The sequence below is a fragment of the Nesoenas mayeri genome, assembly GCF_963082525.1.
Source record: "Nesoenas mayeri genome assembly, chromosome: Z".
In the NCBI taxonomy this organism is placed as follows: domain Eukaryota; kingdom Metazoa; phylum Chordata; class Aves; order Columbiformes; family Columbidae; genus Nesoenas; species Nesoenas mayeri.
In genome coordinates this window covers 57,872,844-57,887,772 of record NC_137542.1, presented here as the reverse complement: position 1 = coordinate 57,887,772, position 14,929 = coordinate 57,872,844, and the positions used below count along the sequence as shown (strand labels likewise).

The window sequence follows — 14,929 nt, the reverse complement described above, 5'->3', positions numbered from 1 at the left end:
TAAAGCATAGCTTTCCCAGATGTGCTTTTACCTTTCAGGATCAGTATTTACTCCAATAACTGGTTTAAATTTATCAAAGACTTTACTGGCTGCCAACAACATTGTACCATCACCTACAGAAAAAGCAGAACCAAAGTTAGTTTCACTTCATGTTTTGATATCCCAAAAGAAAATAGTTTCACATCTCCTGCAGCATTATCACTACATGTTTTTGTATCAATAATCGGTCACATAAGCTGCACAGAAATAAAATGGGACCACAAAACTACTAACCCCTTTCAAAGTGGTGTAGTGACAACTGAATTCAAGATGACAAATGTGATTGGAAAAAGTACTACTTCTCTAACAGCTACACAGGCCTGGGCAACTGAATTTGGCAGAAGCAAGTCTGAAAAGAGATTTATGGAAATTTCTCTATGTTTATCAGCTGGTAAGAGAAATTCTTTAAGAAAGTAAATGTATAAAGTATTGCTAATCAAAGCCACGGGACACAAGAAACAATACTAAATTCTACTGTGAATCATATGAACACAATTACTTTTGTTCAATTTCCATTTTCATCCTAGAAGGCACAATTTAAAGGTCTTATTTGGCCCCAAATAAGCACACTTGGAAAAGAAGTCTTAGACAAAGATGTTGAAACAGAATTCTTTCAGTGTCATTGGCTTCTTCAGCTACTGATATTATGTCCTGTACGTTAAACAGAAGGACAGCAATAACCTGGATCAGTCTTTGCACCAAGACACAACCTCTGAAACCCCCTGATGATATATCATTTCCCAGCTGCTTGCCTCATAACCATGACAGATGTTGCCACAGTCAAACTAGCACTTTAATCTCCAGCTTGGAGGAGCTCTTTGGAGGAGTTCTACAGGAGTGTATTAGGACGCTTCAAGAAGACAGAGCCTGGTCAACTTGAATTGCCACATATGACTGAGCATTATGTCAGAGCCCAGCAACACTCTGCAGTATTTGCAGCAAATCACAAAAATAACTGAACGAACTACTGCAATCCAATGTTAAAAAGAAACAATCAGGTTAGCTGTAGTTGCTTCTGAGACTGCTCAAAAGACATTTACCTGTACCATCCAACTAGATACTACAGTCACTGGAATTAAGTGCGGAAGCAAGAAAGACAGTTTGAGCAAGGGCAGGAAAAGGTAGTACATTAATCTCCATCTCGCATACAAAAAGCTAAAGAGTATTGTTTAGGGCTATGTATAATCATATGACAGAAAGCATTTTATCCTCTTTATTTGAAAACTATAGTAAATTCCACAGTCTATACTATTTTACACAAAACAATACTGAACATTTCCAAAGTGGCCATGCACTGGGATTCACTTCCCAGTGCTACACTTTTAAATACTAGAGGTAGAGAGGACGGTCACAACCACTTCATTGTGTCATATTTTCTGACAATTAGATGACCAATTTGTTTTCAAAATGTGCATACATTCAAAATGTGCAGATGCTTCATGCACTGCAAATTTTTTTTAAAAAGTACGCATGAAAACATACTGAAACAAATACTTCCCTTCCATAAAGTCGTACCTCCTGCTGATATAATAGCATCTGCCCACCGAACTGTTTCTTCATTATATTCACGACGTTTTACAAGACGAACTTCTATCCCCTCGTTCCTACAAAGTGCAGAAAAAGCCTGAGTGTATCCTATATTGTTTCCTGTCACATCCTTCTGAAAAACTGATATGTAATTAGTGACACTATTTACAGTGCTATTTGGCTTATAAGCATTTGACAGTCACACAAAGCCTTTATATCTTTTTCTTGTGTTTTCAAAGTATAACACGGTGTGTTACTTAACTGAACTGAGCTAGTCCACATTATGATTGTTTCAGGGATGACTGTTGATCTGTATCACCCTGTTTTCTGTATTTGTTTTATTAGAGTTTGTAACACAAAGCTTCCTTCTGTTGATTTACGCAATCAATGGATATTTGCACTTTGTCTGAAAATCTCAACATACATACATTCTTACCGTAAACTCTCTACAACATGCTCCACGTTTTTTGTATGAATGCGATGCCGCTCCAGCAGGCCAGCATAGTTAGATCCCTTCAAGGCAAGCTGCAAGACATAAATTGATTTTGTTGAAGTTAATCGCTACAGCAAATGCTCTTGAGTAACACAAATTGAAGCTATAAAAAAGCCATGTATCTTATCTCAGTAGAGACACATGCTTTTATAAGAATTCCATTAGTTACACCTCTATACATACCAGTCAGCTCACACTGACTGGTTCATTAAATGAGTTACATGGCCACAGCAGCCAACAAATCACAGACCTTTCAAGGTCTCTACAAAAATATGCAAACAAGTATGCTACACTGTCTTCTGTGCCACTTCAGACACTCTGTGTTCCCTGAATCTGTTAAGTAATTTAACCCTAGGTAAATCTACATAAAATAGTTATAGTAACTACACTCCTATCATGTGCTAAAAGCACATAGACAAACAGCTAATTACCTGAAGAGTTAAAAACACTGTGCTACAGAGGACAACAGAAAATGCAACAGGAACAATAATTAAGAAAACATGTATCTTTGAAATACCTAGAGAAATAACCTTCTAATTGTATTTAAGCTGAAATGGCAGACTGCCAAGTGGTGACAAAGGTGACACATCCCCTGTGTCAAAAAAAAGCGTAAGGACATTCTACCTACTACCTTTGACACAGTCCCCTGGACTATAAACCAGATTGTTCAAACAAATTCATAGCAATAACAACATAAACAGTATTTAGCAGTTCTATTTTAGCATCATTCTTCTTCAAAGTCAGAGAATTTAAATCTTCACACACCTTTTAGACCATATGAATGTTTTGCAGTTCATATAGACAGACTCTTATGAGCAGGCAGATCAGACTGCTGGCTGAAGACTGGATTTTTTTGAAACAGGTTTCTGTGCAAGTAATTCAGTCACCATCTGTATGCACTCATTCTTCACCTCACTTATCATGTGCTCATGTGGGGCTGGTACTGCCCGATACAAGTTTGCATGGAGATTAAGCAAGTAGAAGAGCATGGAAGGGATGTTAAGCAAAATGAGTTTATAAATACATTCTCATAATAATAGTGATCCTGCTTTCAGCAGCAGGCTAGACTAGATGAACTCCTGAGGCTCCTTCTAGCATGAGTTATTCTCCAATTATACTGCCATTGCTTCCTTTGCCCTGACCAGTTAAAACCAGAACTTCTCCTAGCATTTGTGTAGAGAAATTAATCTGTGCCAGATACCTTGAACAAGCACTTCCAACAACTTACTCAAGTGCCTTTACTCACTGTTGCACATCCTTCCAAGAGAAAATGGTGCCAGAGAGCCACATCTAATTCCATTTCCACAAAGACTCACACACCACAGAACTCCACAGCAAAGCGGGGAGGACTGGCAAGATATGACAATTACAGTTAACTGCAATCCAATGCCCAACAAATGCAATCTTTCTCCACCCAAAACTGTTGATGTCAAGTAATCCAACCATGAGCTAAGCAAAAAGAAAGATTCAGTGCTGAAGGAATTGCAGAAAAGAATGGAACTGGTTGCTCTGGAACTGCATCATAGTCCTGTTAACAGTGTTTACAATCAGCAGCTGACCTGCAAGAACAAAATCTTTAGGTGGTCTTACAGCTGGGATCAGGAAACTGCCTCCAGCAGAGCGGCTCCTGGACTTTGCGGGGATGCCACCAACACCCAACAGGCAGAAATGGAAGTGGCTTCCAGCCGTGATTAGTCCCACACACAGATAAGCACGTGAGTGATCAGAAAATAACCAGAGAAAACCTGTTGATACTGATTTACTGTGGTACAGGGTGTTATGTGCCATCACTTTGCCTCACAGACCTACACTCCTTGTTTCTACTCCCCACTACCATGGTTGCACAAATCTCGCTCCTCCAGCGCCCATGGTGTTGCACAGGGAACCTGAACGGTGCTCCTGTCCTGCTGTGGGGAGGGAAACAGTATGCAGGGCTATGGCCAGTTACAGCTCTGCCCATTGCAGGGTCTGCTGTCAGCCTCTCATGATCCATTTGGGGCAGAAAAAAGTAAGTGGAAAGGAGAAAAGAAAGTATTTGCCTCCTACAGGCAACATCTGAGCACCATAGGTCTAATTTGCTAGAAGAGGGATTTTCAATTATATATTTGAAGCACAAATTTACCTTGCTTTACTATCAGAAAGAACAAGAAATCCACAGCAAATAACCTCAAAAAAATCAACTGTACTGCTAAAATCAGGGTTCCCATTCATGCCTCCTCTAGAAATATCTGCCATGAATGAAAGACGAGCACCTGAAAAGCAGATTGCTGCTGCAGCATACGTTTTTCAGGCTGCTATTTCCACACACAACAGGTACCAAAAACTCCTTCTTGCCATTTTATGTACCTCATTTATTTGGCTAACTTGTCAGCATGCTATCTTTCAACTTGGTCAAAGAGCTTCACTCTCAAAACAAAGAGAGTGTAATGAATCTCTGTATGATCATGTTCAGGCCCTTGAGTCACCAATATCAGTGGCGAGCCTACAGATAACGTTTCACGGGCAAGGACAGGTACAGGTAGTGTCACTAGTGCGGAACAGTGTCTATTCTGTAACTTACATTTCCCTTAGGTGTGTTAAAGTATTTCAACAACGTCTTCACAAGGCAGAAGAAGATGCTTAGCAAATAAACTGTCTGTATCCTCATGACTGGCTGAAGAATTTCGAGGGATACTTCCACTCTTGCTAAGAGCAGCACCACAGAGCATCATATGGGTAGAGGTCTCCTCTTTGAATTTATCTCTAGAACAGGCAAGCAGGTATCACTAAGCAACAAAATAGGGCCTTGAGTTTAAATGGTGAAGATACATCTACGGAGTTAATGAATCGTCCTAATTTGCAAAAGGCTCCAGAGATTAAAAACATGCTGCTCATCTCTAGCCTCATCCCTCTAGTTCAGAGATAAATAACTCACCAGTCCATTCATCTAAGCACCCACAAAGTGAGAGCCTGCCGGAGCCTAACCACAGTCAAGTATATCGAACAGGAATGCTGATCATCAGCTGCTTTTCGTGTAACTGCTCCAAAGAAGCAGAGAAGTGCCTACGGCCCTTGTTGCCAGAGGCCACAGACCCACAGAGTGGCTAAGGTGGGAAGGTACCTCTGGATATCATTTGGTCCAAGCCCCCTGCTCAGGCAGGGCCACCTGGAACCACTTGCCTAGGACCCTGTCTTTAAGCTTCAGACCTTCATAGACAGAGCCTCCACCACGTCTGGGGGCAACCTGTCCCTGTGCTCAGCCACCCTCACAGTGAAAAAGTGTCTCCCAATGTTCAAACAGACCCTCCTCTGTTTCAGTGTGAGCCTACTGCCTCTGATCCTGCCTCACAGCCAGGACCTGAACACGGAAATGACAACAAATACTCCTTAAAAGAGCTCTGCACCAAGGATAAAGAACAAGATAAATCACAGACCACCACCTCCTTTTTGGTCTAAAAGAGCTGAAGGCAAAGATCAGATGGTTGAGCTGCTGTGTACATGATCACCTCCCCAAAGAGCCTGGGAGGAACTTGTGATGTACAAAAAACCCCAGATTGCAGGAGAGTCTGGCTCCTGAGCCCACTCATCGGACAGGCCTGTGAACCCAGGCCTGGGTCTTACCAACCCACCCCTCAAAAAGGCCCATTGGTTTTAGCTTCTGCATGAAGACAACATGCAAATACTTCTTTCTTCAGAGGAAGCTCTGATTTACAATTGTCATGGTCATCCTTCCAAAAGGAAAGGGTCTGACAGGCCAGCCTCCACTTTAAACATTCAAAAGCAAGTCCAAAAGTCTTACAGAGCAGGTGTCTTTGTAACAAGTATTGCCATTCTTGGCTAAAATGTGAAGAAACAGCTATTGCGACACACACATATTGAGTTTATTTGGCATTTGAAACTGCATGGAGTAACAATTTGATCTGAGCACCAAGTCTACCTGAAGAAAAACAGAGATACCAAACGTCAGGTAACACCTATGTAAGCAGCTTTCTATAAGGTAGTTTCTTTGGGTTTTGTTTTTTAAAATCCTCATTAAGACTTAAATGAAGTGAAACAACAGAGCTCTGACATTTCACAGCAAAAAGTTCTCATCCAAAATAATCCTTCTACTTAATTTCACCACTAGCCTTTTTATTAAAAGTCACTTCCTTCCATGGAATAAGAGGATATGTTTGGCCTATGAAACTGAAGAAAACCTCATAAAATGGAAAAAAATCCTTAATAAAGTGTCATGGTGTAGTACTATACACTTCTGCAAAACTTACTTTAGTAACACAGAGAACTTAAAAAATAACAAAGAATGGGAAGAAGCCTGTCAGGTCAGTAAAAGGAGTATACTACAAAATACCAACATTTCAACTTAGCAATATTCTTCCAGAAACTGCAGAATGACCCTCTAGACATCGGTGAGAAAATAAAAACACTATTCCTACAGAGCTCAGGACCTTCAAACTGCAGAATACTTGGCATTTCTTGGTGTGGAAGCTGTAAAAGCCTACGTGAGGGGCCACACACAAGTCTGGAGCCCCGCACTGCAGGTTGAGTAATTCCCTCCAGCAGTTATCTGCAAAGATCAGTAAGAGCAAAGGAAAAGTACCGATGAACAGAAGTTATCAGCTCTAGGTCTGCAAACACACAGGAAGCATGCTGTTTGCCAAGTCCCACTTGCTGAGGCTCCTGGAACAGGAGAAAAATAAGGCTAAAATGTGCAGGAAATGTCACATAAGAGCACAAGGGTAGTCAGCTACAGGTGGCGTTAGTGGAAGTTCTCAAAAGCAGAAGTATTCACGAAGAGTGGGAAGAAACAAGAGCAACTGTAGGCCTATTAATCTGACCTCAACAGCCCACAAGAATGTAAAATAAAATGTATTAATATTTACAAGAGAACTATTGTAGCTATAAGTACATTAGCATAAGAAAACAGGGACAAACTGGCCAAAAATATATTCAGGCACAGTCCCAGCATTCTTAAACCTCACAGCAGAGATGTGATGCAAAGCAGGCTTCCAGAAGAGCTTGCACTTGAAAACACACTCAGATGAGCAGAATGTGCCCTATAATGGAGCTATTTTTCCTTAGGAGAATGAAGGACAAAAGGTCTAGACTGAATGCCTAAAAAAGTTCTGGTATCTTCTGGCCAGATCCTTTTTTGATAAAAGGATAATTTTTCACAGAGCTCCTTCCTCCTGGAGCCTTATGTCTCACTTCTGGCAAGCCTCACCCCAGTGGGTTTGGACGCTGGGTCTACTGTCCTTTGGTAATGCTGGCCCTCCAGGAGCCATGCTGCACAAAGAGGACATGGTTTGTAGCCACAAATATGGAAAAAAAAAAACAAAAACAGGAAGCCAAATAACACCCAAATACCCACTGCTGTCCACATATTTGGATTATGATCCTTGAGTTAGCAAATGGGAAAAAGAAAAGCTACAGCCAATTCTCACTGGCATTGCTAACCCAGGCGTTAGGATAGAACAGCATGCTCTCTCAAAAGAGTAATGTGAATGTTGTCCAGAATGCAAATGTGAATCCACCACTTTCTACATCTCATCTTAGTACACCAAGATTAACAAGAACCTTCCCAATCTATTTTGCCTATATATGCATATGCATATATGAAACATATATTCATATTATTTTTATTATGCTAATCCTGGATTGACAGCACTAACCTTCATCTTGCCTTAAAGTGCCACTGCATCAGGTGGAATTAATGCCTCAGTGTACCAATCAGTTGCTTGTTAAATATCTGACTAGAAAAAAAAAAAAACAACAGAAAAACCCCACAAACAAACGTAAACAAACAAAAAACCACACAGATCTAGAAATTATTGCTCTCTTAATTTTCCACAATGAACTTGCCCGCCCACGCACGCACCCCAGCAGGGAAACAAGAACAGATTACAGCTTGCCAATCTGGCTAATTTTTACAGAAAGAACCACCAAACAAATGGATTTAGAAAGCAACAGCTGAACACAGGAGTTTAACATGAAGATGAAAATACTATGACATTGACAAAAACATCTAATAATTTCTCGGCAGAGTACAGCACTATCAAAGAAATTGCCCCCCTTCCTAGGTATAGACAAAGTTAGTTCTCTCAGTTTTAAAAGAAAAAAGCATTTTTTTTGACAGGAAAATGGAAAAATAAAAAATTCCAAAAGCATTAGGTTTTGAACTTACACTAGAAAAGCTCTGAATATAGCACAAGCCTCAAATAATACACTCCTCAGCTTCCCTGACAAATAAGAAACACTGACTCAATATTTGCTTAAGTGCCAAAGACTGGCACCTATAGTTGCATGCAAGTAAATTTCTTATATTCTAGTGTTAACCACTAGGTAAGTTAAATCTTCATCTGTCACGTTAAAAAAATCCAGTTTTCTTCACAGGTCAGACAAACACTGAACTTTCTAAGAGCTCAAATCACTTACTAAGCTTTCCTATTTGTAATGTAACCCACATACAAACAAATAGGATTAAAGCATGACTTAGCTTCTGAATCTTAAAATGCAGAAGACAAAAGAGATAAAGATAAACTGAGCAGTTAGCCATGGCAGAACCTGCCAAGTGGAAATCTGCACTTCAGAGACACATTTCAAGTGCTCCACAGAAGAGGATTTCCTTGATGCACCACCACAGCAATCCTGAACATTCAGTGGGTTTGTCAGCATCAGCTGAAACTGACTGGGGAGTTGAATTTGGTGGCTGAATACAACACATGTCCAGGTTTGGGTATCACACCAACTTTCACTTCAAGTATAGGACCGCATGCCACCTGTAATTCCTTCTAACTAGAGGAGAATTACCATGACAATTATCACTTAGGAGCTTCAGCTGCTGTATTTATACATATGACAGCAAATCTGCAGATGACACCAAGCTGAGTGGTGCAATTGACACACCTGAGGGACAGGATGCCATCCAGAGGGACCTGGACAAGCTTGAAAAGCAGGTCCATGTGGACCTCATGATGTTCAACAAGGCCAAGTGCAAGGTCCTGCACCTGGATCAGGGCAACCCCTGGTATCAATACAGGCGGGGGGATGAAGGGATTGAGAGCAGCCCTGCCAAGATGGACTTGGGGGTGCTGGCGGATGAAAGATGGGACATGAGATGGCAATACATACTTCCAACCCAGAAGGCCAATAGTATCTTGAGCTGCATCAAAAGCAGCATGTTCAGCAGGCCAAGAAAGGTGATTCTGCCCCTCTGCTCTGCTCTGGTGAGACCCCACCTGGAGTCCTGTGTCCAGCTCTGGAGCCCTCAGCACAGGAAAGACATGGACCTGTTGGAGAGGGGCCAGAGGAGCCACAGAAATGATCAGAGGCTGGAACAGCTCTGCTGTGAGGACAGGCTGAGTGTTCAAGGTGAGGTTGCATGGGGCTTAAGCAACCTGGTCTAGTGCAAAGTGACCCTGCCAAGACATAGGTGTTGGAACCATATGATCTTTAAGGTCTCTTCCAACCCAAACTATTCTACGATTCTGTGATTCTGCTTTCACAGAAGTTTCTTGAATTAACCTTCTCAGAAGGGGAAGTGTGCTCTCCTACTTGCTTTCACATGAAGTCTGATATTGCATGGTGTTGCTAGAGGAAAAAAAGAGACATGGTAGGGTCACCACATTTGGGAAAAAAAACACCAGTTGAATTTTAGTTTTTGTTGAAAAATTCCATCCTCCTTAACCTTGGTTAACCAAGGTCCTTAAACCTTGACGTCAGTGAATTCATGCTTTATTTGATAAGCCTCCGGCTCAACTTCTTCGCTAACAACAGGGCAGGTTTAAGCAAAATCACGTTTGCAGTACTAGCAGATTTACTCATTTTGGGACATCCAGTTATTTCAGAGACCTTTGGTCCAGGTAATTGAGACTAGCAGGAGTGCTCTGAAGCCCTCTCAAAGTGAACCTGAGAATCAGTTTCACTGAGCACCTGCAGATCCCAAATGGACTTAAAATGATTGGTTTCAGATAACAGTTAGAAAAATGCAATCCACAAGCACTGTTTACAGGATGGCTTTAATAATAATCATTTACCTTAGCTAAAGCAGTAGCAAAACATGCAGCTTCCCAAAACAAAGTCCTACGGATAATCAGCCCTACTTAGGCTCAGGTTTACGTTCTCTACAAAGCTTTAAACATTAATCAAGTCTTCAGTTACAAACCACTGCTGCACCACAAGCTGCAGACTCTCAGCCCAGTTCTGCCTCCCTTCCCAGCCTGGGTTATTAGACATTACACAGGCCATTAATGGCTTGTTTATAAAAAACTGTGGTAGGTTAACCTATGCAGTAGGTCAATACCTACCACAAAGGCAAGGCAGTAGGCTGGTCCTATCTGACCAACACTCCTGCCTGTCTGCTGTTACCTCATTTACTAACCAGCTGTTGATTGCTCAGAATTGTTTCCAATATTGCTCCTGCCCTTTTGCTCATTTTCTACCAGTTTTCTGTGTCATCTCTCGTGCTGTAGAAGCCCAGCGTGCCACTTGAGCTAGGAAATTTTTTTGCTTACACTTTCCTCACTGTTTTCTTCAGCAATTTAGACCCCTAGCTTTCAATAGACAGCCATGGCAGCCTTTCAAATGCTGCCTCTATATCTGCTGTAGAGTAACGAATATCAAGGGGATTGTATATTGTAGCATTTCGTATGACATCACTTCTGTAGCAGCTGACTTGAATAATTTCTTCACGTGGAGTGTGAAACTAGCAATGCTATGTTCCTGAAGCTTTACAGAAATGCTGCTTTGGGGCAAGAGTTTGATCTGTACATAAACAAAAGTAAAAATGCCACAAACTGTTTTCTAATTCTTCATCTACCACATCTAAGTATATTGTCTTTTTAACCACAACTGAGGAATGCACATAGTGGTTTTAATTCAACGGCTAATGCAGAGCAAATTGTTGTGTTAACTATAAACAGAGCTGTAACTACTTTCTTGCACTGGTAAGTTTCTAGAAATTCAGTGCAATCCAGGCAATTCAATCACTCAGTTCTCACTAATTCAGCAGGATACCAACATATCATGAATTGCAACTAGATAACTACTTTAAAACAATTATTAACATCACTTCCAAAAAGTGCTCTTTTTCAGCTGTATATACTATCAGGTGCTTGGTGAGAGAGTCCAGGAATTTTAATTCAGGTACACTGGAACACCATACTTTTGCATCTATTTGCTATATATGACTGAGTGTACTAGAATAGCTTGCTGGAAAAAACAAATCTTGTGGAAAAATGAATTAGTACATCCCATTTGTTTCCATCATTTTCCAGACTCCTCTTACGACAGAATGACAACCTAGGAGGAACTTTTTTAAAAAACAGATGGAACTGAAGTTACTTAACATTGATTCAAGTATACCCAATTTCAAATGTAAAGATGAACAACTGTACACAGATTGTGTAACCTGAAAAACATTTACATCCAAGTTTTCAGTGGATTAGCTCAAAAATTTTATTTCTGAAAGAAGTGTCTTTACCTTTATATAACCTTGGTGCACTATAACCTCTGTCCTGAATGCTTCAAATTCAGTAGATTGAGATGACGCCTTTTCAGGGTGAGGTACAGCTAACAACAGTCCTAACAGTTTTTAAGCACTGTTATGTGCTCCCTGGAACATCTACTGAAATAATTCACATTAAAACATAAGCAGAGATGGGTAGTCTGAATTCATCAGAAGGATAAAAAGCTTCACAGTGCCACTTCACTCATTAAATAAGTTTCTATTTAAAGATATTACCTTCAAATGTACCACTGTACATTTGGATCCACAAGAGAACGTGGAGTAAATACCCTAGTACTTACTGCTTTTTAGAATAGCTCAACTGTGGTTTTTTTTAAGAAAACAAAACACAATTTTTGAAGACACTGCTGAATTATCTGATTTAATTTTAAAATTAGAATTCTGCTGAACTTTGAAGTTTGCATAATACTTTTTCCTTCTGCTACCTTCCCTGTATCTGTAAAAATCCTGGTGTTTTGAAAATACTTGGGTAACATTTTGTAATTAGAGTTCTAGTGGATCACACACACCTGGGTTGAAGCACAGCTCTCTAAAACAGGAAACTCAGAATGAAATACCTGGCTAGTTTCCAAGACCCCACCTTGGGGTGGTACTGTGAAATTCCCAAATGTGAAAAACTAGTATTTAGGAAAGGTAATTCAAAAGCAATACTAAAAATGTATCTTTCACCCTTTCATGTCAAAGGTAGTTAAGAATATTTTTTTTTGGTAATTAAAAAAAAAAAAAAAAAATCACCTATCACATTACAGGTAAAATAGTACATTTATCCCAATAGAGAATTTCCTAACAAACACGACAACTTTAACGTGCAGATCAGTAACAGCTGGTGCTAAAAACACTTAAATTAGGAACTGGGGGGGAAGGCAGGGGAAAGGTGTTCCACACTCCATACAGCCCCCCTTCCCCATCCTCCACAGTTCTGTGGGATTGCTTTGGTGCACCAGGCGGCAGGAGCTCCAGCTGAAGCTCTCCTCCCCCTGGACCAGCCCTGCTCAGGACATCGAAGTTCATGTTCTGCATCTTTTAGAGGAGGCAACATCCTGCTGACAGGTTACCTCTTCTCTATGCACATACCAGTTTTCAAGAAAGCTGCATGAACTTCACACTTCCGAGATGACCATCCCTACCAACTTGTTGCAGTGGTCCAAAAGAGCCAAAACTTGTCCCAAACTCCAACTCCTTCTCCCTCTCCACTCCAAATAAAGGCACATTAACCAGCCACAACAGAATATCAGCTGTGGTCCACACTGAATAATTTTCCCTGTTCAAGACCAAAACAAACAACTTTTCATCTGACAAGACATTTTCAAAGGTAATTAAAACCACGTATGAAGTGTGTTTGGACAGCTAAATCATTGATCTTCCCTAGACACCTTCCAGCACTGAGAAGTCACCAGCTGTATCTCAATTGCGCTATCAAGGAAAAACAGGACTCAGGAAATTAGCTTTATCTATTAATGCTACTGGCATATTCAGCTCTCTTAGCTTACGTAAGGACAACAGCAATGCTTGCTCTGCATGGGTTTGCTGAGAGTTAAATGAAGAGTCAGGACATACAGCAGCCTTGTTAGTTGACTGGATCTTTCGTTTTCATAACCAGCTGTATTTAGACACCAATCCAAATAACCAGGTCAGACGAAACTCAAATTGCTGTCATTTGTGGTAAGCAAACTGTTTGTAGGGACTTAAGAAAATGACTTATATTTTTATTTAACTTTAAGCTGGTAACTGTGTTAGAAATCCCACAGTCTCGTTACATCTCATGAAGGAAAACAAAACTATTTCTTGTGTGATTTGATGCACAGAATTTAGTGATGCAACACTTCTTTTTAAAGTGCTGGGTCATTTGGGGGCATTTCCTTTCCTGGTATTAGAAGAGAAATCTCTCATTTTTATAGGTCTCTAATCTCCCTTCTGAACTAAAGACTCTAAAATCCTCCCCTAGACAACAGCATTCAGAGCACTCAATTACAATTTTCAAAATAGTTCAGAATTAGAATACTAATTACAATAGTCAGATGTGATTAGGTACAGCTATAAAGAGGTTTAGAAGACCTGTGTGTAAGCATCTGCCATAAGATATATAAAAACAACCACCTGGAGCAAGCATGTATAACATCTGCATAGAGATGCAATGAAAGATTTAATCATTCACAGATCTATCACTCTTCATTTGAAGAGTGTTCACCCTTGCTCTCCATCTCTTCCCCAACTGCTCTGTTCTTCTGCTGCCCACACTGCTTCTTCGCCACCCTGGTATCTGTTTGCACAGAGAAAGAATTTGTGAATTGTGACCTTGCAGCTTTGACTCTGCAACATTTAGTAGCATTTGTACAGTACAAGTCACTTGGTGTGCCCAAAAGCAAGGCCACAGAAGTATTTAGGCCACAGCTGCTCAGGGCCACTGTTGCCATTAGAAGCACCAGCCAGCCAACTTTGATACTCAGATATTCTGATTCTTTAAGTATGCTGTGATTTATAGAATATATCATATATACGATACATGCTATGATCTGTATCATATTTCAATATCTATTGCTGCATACCAATGATTCATCTTCAGCCTTCTTAAATATGGAACAAATTTCATTTAATGAGGATGAGTGCCCAAAGGCACACATGCAGTGTCACTTCTGCATTGAGTGACTTTCTGCATTTTCTGTCTTATTACACGAACACATTGACTGCAACAGCTATGTTCAGGTCTGCTCTCCTGTTTCGGTCACCAGGCACAACTGCTTAAGCCCATGATGATCATTGTTTATGTTATACTAAAATTTGAAGCTTCCAAATAGAGACATCAGTCATCTTCTAGGAACTTGCAAACATCTCTTCTAACTGCAAGCAATAGGCAAACAAGCCCAGGTACAGCTTCTCAAATATAAGCCTCTAACATTGCCTTGAAACTGAACTTCTGTATTTCAGATAGTTAGCATCTGGACACCTGAAGATCTGTGGTATGGGCCCCCTCACATCTCCATGCTGTCACACCACCAGCCAGCTCCAGGGTCACCAGAGCTTGAGCACCTGCAATGTAACACACCCACCCACCAACCCATCCTCTGGGTTAGCTAACAGCATCAGGCAACCCAAACCTCTCCCATGCGCTTTTGCTTTCACTCTTTGCCACTGCCCCGACAGCATACTGTCCTGGAAGCCTGGACACCCACCCTGCCCTCTGCACAGCTGTTTGGCCACCGAGCCCCCATGTGTCCCCATGCACGGCAGCTGCAATTCATAACCTGTAGGATAAACCCAGCATCACCCTGGGCGGCGGCAGCAGCAGGGACTTGCTGCAGGTCCAAGGGCAGCTTCTGGCCCCATTTCTCCGGGATCAGCAGCCTTGGGAGCAGCATCTGAAGCTTCCC

At 41.0% G+C, this 14,929-nt stretch overlaps 1 protein-coding gene across 1 annotated transcript in view; it reads right to left on the bottom strand.

Annotated features, from left to right (window-relative positions):
* Positions 1-14,929, bottom strand: part of NADK2 (NAD kinase 2, mitochondrial) — a gene marked incomplete at its 5' end in the record, with an annotated part of 32,396 nt that overhangs the window by 14,737 nt on the left and 2,730 nt on the right. Inside the window, 3 exons of the mRNA XM_080362658.1 lie at positions 32-113; positions 1,555-1,643; positions 2,003-2,091. Coding sequence (XP_080218784.1) covers positions 32-113; positions 1,555-1,643; positions 2,003-2,091 — 260 coding nt within the window. The remainder of the gene's footprint in view (positions 1-31; positions 114-1,554; positions 1,644-2,002; positions 2,092-14,929) is intronic.